Source organism: Scatophagus argus, chromosome 20 (genome assembly GCF_020382885.2).
Source record: "Scatophagus argus isolate fScaArg1 chromosome 20, fScaArg1.pri, whole genome shotgun sequence".
In the NCBI taxonomy this organism is placed as follows: Eukaryota; Metazoa; Chordata; class Actinopteri; family Scatophagidae; genus Scatophagus; species Scatophagus argus.
This window is the reverse complement of record NC_058512.1, coordinates 15,526,982-15,533,227: the sequence shown is the minus strand read 5'-3', so window position 1 is coordinate 15,533,227 and position 6,246 is coordinate 15,526,982. Positions and strand designations below refer to the sequence as shown.

The 6,246-nt window shown below is 38.2% G+C and overlaps 1 protein-coding gene across 2 annotated transcripts; it reads right to left on the bottom strand.

The window, feature by feature from the left end:
* Window positions 1–203: 203 nt before the first annotated feature.
* Window positions 204–4,201, bottom strand: gfi1b (growth factor independent 1B transcription repressor). 2 transcript variants are annotated; one of them, XM_046375996.1, is made up of 7 exons: window positions 3,743–4,201; window positions 3,184–3,297; window positions 2,662–2,841; window positions 2,323–2,552; window positions 2,037–2,174; window positions 1,271–1,436; window positions 204–837 (listed from the first exon to the last, which is right to left on the bottom strand). In XM_046375996.1, exons 2-7 carry the CDS (start codon window positions 3,275–3,277, stop codon window positions 659–661), a joined length of 987 nt encoding a protein of 328 aa, XP_046231952.1. In that variant the 5' UTR covers window positions 3,278–3,297; window positions 3,743–4,201; the 3' UTR covers window positions 204–658. The 2 variants fall into 2 exon arrangements, with proteins under 2 accessions (XP_046231952.1, XP_046231951.1); XM_046375995.1 differs by having other exon boundaries at window positions 205–837; window positions 3,184–3,284; window positions 3,743–4,199.
* Between the last annotated feature and the right edge of the window lie 2,045 nt (window positions 4,202–6,246).

Below are 6,246 nucleotides of genomic sequence, written 5' to 3'. Positions count from 1 at the left end.
AGTGTAGGGTTGTCTGTCTTTGTGTATCTGGCGACCAGTCCAGGGTGAACCCCGCCTCTCGCCAGTAGTCAGCTGGGATAGGCTCCAGTTCCCCCGCTACCCTGACGGATAAGCGGTATAGAAAATGGATGGATGTTTGCATGCATCATTATACTATGACAAATTCCTTGGATGCGAAAACATACTTTGAAATAAACCCAATTCTGATTCTGACTAACAACAACTTTTTCTTATTCAGTTCACCCTTTATTTCGGTTGAAAGCATTTATCAGCTCACACACAGACTTCAGCCAGCAACTACAGTACATTGCTCAAGAGTAGTATAAATAAATTATATGAAACAAGAAATAAGGTTCTACCTGTTTTTATCAAAACCAAAAGCATATTTTGAATTCATATGACATCAGCACCCCTCTCATTCATCCATATGCAAACACACTTTGACATTACTTCCAATATATTAAGTAACACATTTCACTCATAAACTTCTTCATTATACAAAAGGTTCAATCACATTCAGTTAGCATGTGACTTCAGGGTTTCCTCATTCTTGGCCATCCAATATATACAACATATTTATATAACATCAATATCACTTTCTTGTTTTTTTTTTTACAAAGAAACAACACTTGCTCCTCTGAAGCTGACGCTCTAACGCTCATTTCAAGCCATGCTGGCTCTCATGGTGTCTGCGGAGATCCACTTTTCGCTGGAAACCCTTTGAACAGATGTCACATCCAAAAGGTTTGAAGCCTGTGTGTTTCCTGCTGTGGGTTATCAGGTTGGAGCTCTGGCTGAACGCTTTGCCGCACACTTGGCATTTGTGGGGCTTTTCACCTATGGAAAAAAAAAGGAGAATCTGTAAGTCAAATAAAGATGTTTTGGTTTGCACTCCTTATGGAGAACCATGTGTTCCAAAAATGGTATCAAATGTTTTTACCAGAAGGATAAAGTTTGCATTAGCATCTATGGGTGAAGAATCAGACCATTGTTCAGATTTGTCAAACATTTATTGGCAACAAATGTGGACAGCATAAAGTTCCTTTCACAGTGCCCTGCATGAAGCAGGAAAACCAGATATGCAAATCCACATGACATTTGTTTAAGTTTCTTTTTCTGATTTATCAGTAGTTATATAAGTCATGGAAACAATTCCTGCACACTGCACCTGGAAAGCAGGTGATTACAGCAGGAGCCATAGACAGTTTTTATTTCTTTTAATATAATAAAAAAATATGGTCACCTGAAAAATCTACATATTGTGACTTACCAGTGTGGATGTACGTGTGTTTCTTCATATCTGACTTCTGGTGGAACCTCTTGCCACAGTACTGACAGGGGTAAGGCCTTGTGTCTGAGTGGATGAGCAGGTGTGTGGACAGAGTGGACGAGCGCTTGAATGATTTGCCACACATCTTGCACTCGAAGCTTTTCTCCTGAACAAAGACAAATGCATAAACAAAAGTGTTACAGCGAACGAGCAGAATGCCAGAATAGCTGAGCTTCAGAGTTTATTTTTGGCTGTGAAAGCAACAGTTGAAAAAATGATGTCACCACAGGGTCATATCACATGATCATCATCAGCCAATGGAGTTTGTTCTGCTCTCTCCTTTAATGCTAAGTTACGTTTGTTCAGTTATACACTATAAAACCTAATCCTGGGATTTAGTGTTTTAATTCTTCTTCTTCTTCTTCTTCTTAGAACATCATCAGATTTATTTTCTCATGTTTTGTCTTTTTAAAAGGGCCAAACCACCCATTTTTCACATTAAGTTTTTAACATAGAGCATATATATAAACAGCTGCATTGTGGGAAATGTAACTTGACCAACACTCGCGACAAAAACTCGAAATATGTCTGCCTCTGCTGCTTTGAATTTTACCTGTTTTTATTTTAATCCGTCTAAAATAAAACAGATTTAAGCTTTTTTAAGCTTTAAGTGCAATTTGCATTGAATTGCTGAAGTAGCCACCATGTTACATAAGTAAGTAACTTCTAATATTTTACCGTGCAGCATTTGAAGTTACTGATATACCTGAGAGTGGACATTCATGTGTTGCTCCAGACTGACAGCATGGCCAAAGGTTTTCCTGCAGATGTTGCAGCCAAAAGGTCTCGTCCCACTGTGCGACCTCCTGACGTGGACCTCCAGTCCGTGGGATGTTGAGAACACCTGAACCAGAGGAAGTGGTTTAATGAAGTTGGCTGACAACAGGTGCAGTGAAACCACTTTATGACAGTTACTCGCAGCTTGATGAGAAGCTTCACAGCAAAACTGAACAACAGACTGACAGGTGTGGGGCGCGAGGTGTGGTACGCACCTTATCACAGGTGATACAGTGGTATGTGTTGGAGGTGGGGGAGTAGTGCGTGCTGCAGTCCAGAGGCTGCTGAGGCTGTGCACTGCGGCTGATGTGGCTGCTGTACAGACTGCTGGCGTGCTGCAGAACTGTGGGGCTGAAACTCATCTGATGGAGCTCGTACGAGGACGGCACAGGCTCCCAGGCGTATGACGGCTTGTAGTAAGGAGGGAATCCTGCCATGTGAGGCTCTGAGGGTGCGCACACACGCAGACACAAACACAGCATATTTAACTTCTCTGATTAAAAGTCATTGGTAGTCGTAGCAGAATGATGGAGATGAATGCACTGGCCACTCACCATTTAGGTAGTATGGCTGAGTGGGAGCAACGGGGGGTACAGCTGGATCTGGGTGAACAGGTAAGGGGCATTCGAGCTCTCCCTCCTCCTTTTTAAACAATCGCTGATCCAGAGGAGAAGACCGTCCCCCTGACTGAGGCCTGTCTGGAGAGTCTGTGCTCTGAACCTCTGGTGGGTCCTCTACAAATCCACGACAAATAAAAGTGTGATTCATTCAAATAAATGACTCTGTGTGGTTACAGCAAGTAAATATTCTACAAAAACAAAACCCTGCAATTCCTCTTGGATGATGTTTTCCTTTAAATGTGAACCAGCTATTCAAACCTCATCTGTGAATTGTTGAACTGCAGACATGATTAATATATATATATATATATATATATATTTAAAATCTGCATAAATATCGAAATTCATGCTAAAATTTAAACACAGCTGCTGCTTTTGAATAACGATAAGAGGCAACAACATTAATTTAAATATTCCAGCCGTTCATATTCAAATAACATAATCTTTTAGTCTTACCTGTATTCACGGGGGCCTTTGGCTCATCTTCATATGACCGGTGAACGTTATAGGACGTGCACCTTTTGTTTTTTACCAGAAATGATCGGGGCATATTGATCCTGTACGCCCCTCCTGCCCCCCACATAAAAAAAATCGTTAGCGACACAATCACGCTTGAAAAGTTTTTCAGAATAAGACATGGGTGTCACTAAAATATAGATCAATTTACATTTTTTTGTAAAAAAATAAAAATGTCACAACAAACATTTAAGTCTCATAACTTTCGGCTACTTAATTGTCATATTTTCAGGCTTTAATATCAGGCAAATAAAATTTCTTACTAATTTGAACCAACATTTGAACTTGCGCTAATTGAGTAATAGAATAATAGCTAGTAATAGAAATGATTATTTTTTCTTTCACTTGGTCACAAGGCCTACATGTTAAATTAGCTCGTTTTAAACATTTTCACACTTTAAATTATTCTATCATTTGTTGGAAAATAGCCTAACAAACGTCGCAAAAAGTTTCACTCCAGCCGGGTTTAGACTTCCAGACAGAAGTTAGGCCTACTCACCGTTAACTGAAAAGGCGCCCGTCGAAACTAAAGTTGCAGTAATACAAATAATTTCCTTGTTCTTTGTGAAACGGCTCGGCGGAGGAAAATGCGTCGCAAAATCCTTTCCTAAAAGTCGGGAAAGCAAAGCAGCGTAAAACCATCACACTTGTTGCTCTTTCTTTTTCTCCCCTCCCTGATTTTCAATCAGATAATTTCGCAGGGGAATCTGACTGTGGTTTCAACCAATGAAAAGGCCAACCTGCAGGTGGAAATTTGCGTAGAAAAACACAAGGCTTTTGCCGTCCCTGGAACAGTTACACACAACACACAGTACTCCGAGAAAAAAAAAATGTCAATGTAAAAGGATGAAGTTTAAGTTTAGAAATATGCCATTTAAGTTGAGTGGAACTGCTTGTCTAACGACGGGTCATTTATTCTATGTCTATTTCAACAGTCTATTTGCACACGATATTGATAGATATGTAATTAAAAATAAATTTAAAGGAGTTTCATTTTATTTTTTTAAATCGTATAAAAGGCACGAAAGAATTTTAACCAAAAGATCCGACCAGATCTCAGAATGTTTGATTTGCTCGAAGTTATCCTTTATCCTATGGGTGTATGAATGTGTTGCGTGCAAGATGTAAAAGGCCAGAAGATCTCATGAAGCTGCAACACCTTCATATCACACACCAAAACACACAACAAACCAGTCTGGGAGATTAGCACTGTTGACATTGTTGTATTTCTTAAAGCATATCGATATTCAAACATGACAGATTTCTTCACAGGATGCTTTAGTGTCACAATTTAGTGTCACAAAGAAGCAGGTGAAATGACAAAATTTGGAAATGAGGTCTTTTTATTCCGTTCAGGAAAATAATATCAGCTTGACAAATTCTGTTAAAAAACATCTTATTGAACGAATCGAGAAACATTTTGAGGAGTGAATGGAGAAGTGCAAGTGCGACATCTTGTGGACACTGCATGTGCTGCATCTTAATAGCTTGTTCCCTCTACTGCTCAGTGGTAAGCATTGCTGTAAATGAGCCTACATTCTCAGGCTACCATGTCATGTACTTTAAAAATGTTTATAAATGAAGGTCAATAATAATTAATAATAAATAAATAATCAGAGGTAGATTATACAGATATGTGATTGAAAACAGAACAGCATAAAGCTTCTGTGAAACATGAACCACACACAATTAGCTGGCATTTTAACAAGTTGGCATCATGAGTGGAGGAACTCATTGTACACTTTATATATATTATAGTTCAGTTCATTTTACTGCACACTCAATGAGTACACCACATGATATAATTGTGCCATAGTTTAAATAATAGTATCCAATCTGCTCTAATATATCTGTACTGTTTGTTTTGCAGTGTATGACAGCACCCAAACGACCACAGTGACAGTGACGCTGGAAGTTTTGCACACATGGTTTTACATTGGTTTTATAGCCAAAACTCTCTTCTGTATTTTCATCCCACAGACTTCTTAAAGTAAAATGTTAGGAAAGGGAGCCAAAACAAATCATCAGTTACATATTGTCAGGGCAGCAGCTCAATCAGAATAGTTTACATAGAAAGGAATGGCAGGTACTGATATTTTGTCAATGACAATGATGCAACATCATATTATATCGGTCTGTAAAATAAACAAAAAAATAAACACTCAGCTTTTGCACTGGGTGTATGGAAGTCCATTTCTGCTTGAAAATGATGAGATATTAGAAATAGCAAAAAACAAAGAATATCTACAGTACATCAAAATTGTAGGATAGCATGTCTTTACTTTTTGATGTTAAATTAGGCTGTACTATGTAATCCCCCCCCCACCTTTTTGTATAAATTATAAATTTGAATTTTGAATTTTACATTAGAATTTTGAAATTTGTTCAGTCAAAATTATGAGAAAATATGTAATATTTACAGCCTCGTCACCAACTGACTTAAAAAAATACACAGAATACATAATAATAACTTTTGATCTAGTTTTCAATAGAGAATGGGAATCAAGGAGCAACGCCATTTTAGGAGGACAGTGTTCTAGCTTTCATTATATGTTATCGTCTCTGCTCATGTGTCATTTGTCATCTGTCAGTTGTTCAGTGCACCATCAGAAATGTATAAAGTATGCAAGAAAGATAAATGCCCATATAAGAAAAGCTCTTGATGGAGGCAAAGGAGCAATATTTTACAAAACTGTCAGTTAATTATAGAGTTAGCTATGCTAACAGGATGCTAGTCACAGTGGCTAATCATGCATAATTAATCTATTGATACTTAGTAAAATGAAACACATAACATTTTTTTCTGATGTTTTCCCAATAACTACACATTTTTTGCAGTGCCCAAGTTTCCATCTGTTCGTAATTGCTATTTTCTGGTAGAAATTGGCTTCCATAATAGATCTCGCCACTATCTGGTTAAAAAAAACAAGTCTAATTTGCGCGTGCGCTATTCACATGTGGGTCACGCGAAACCGCATTACATGCACTTCATCCTTCCACCAA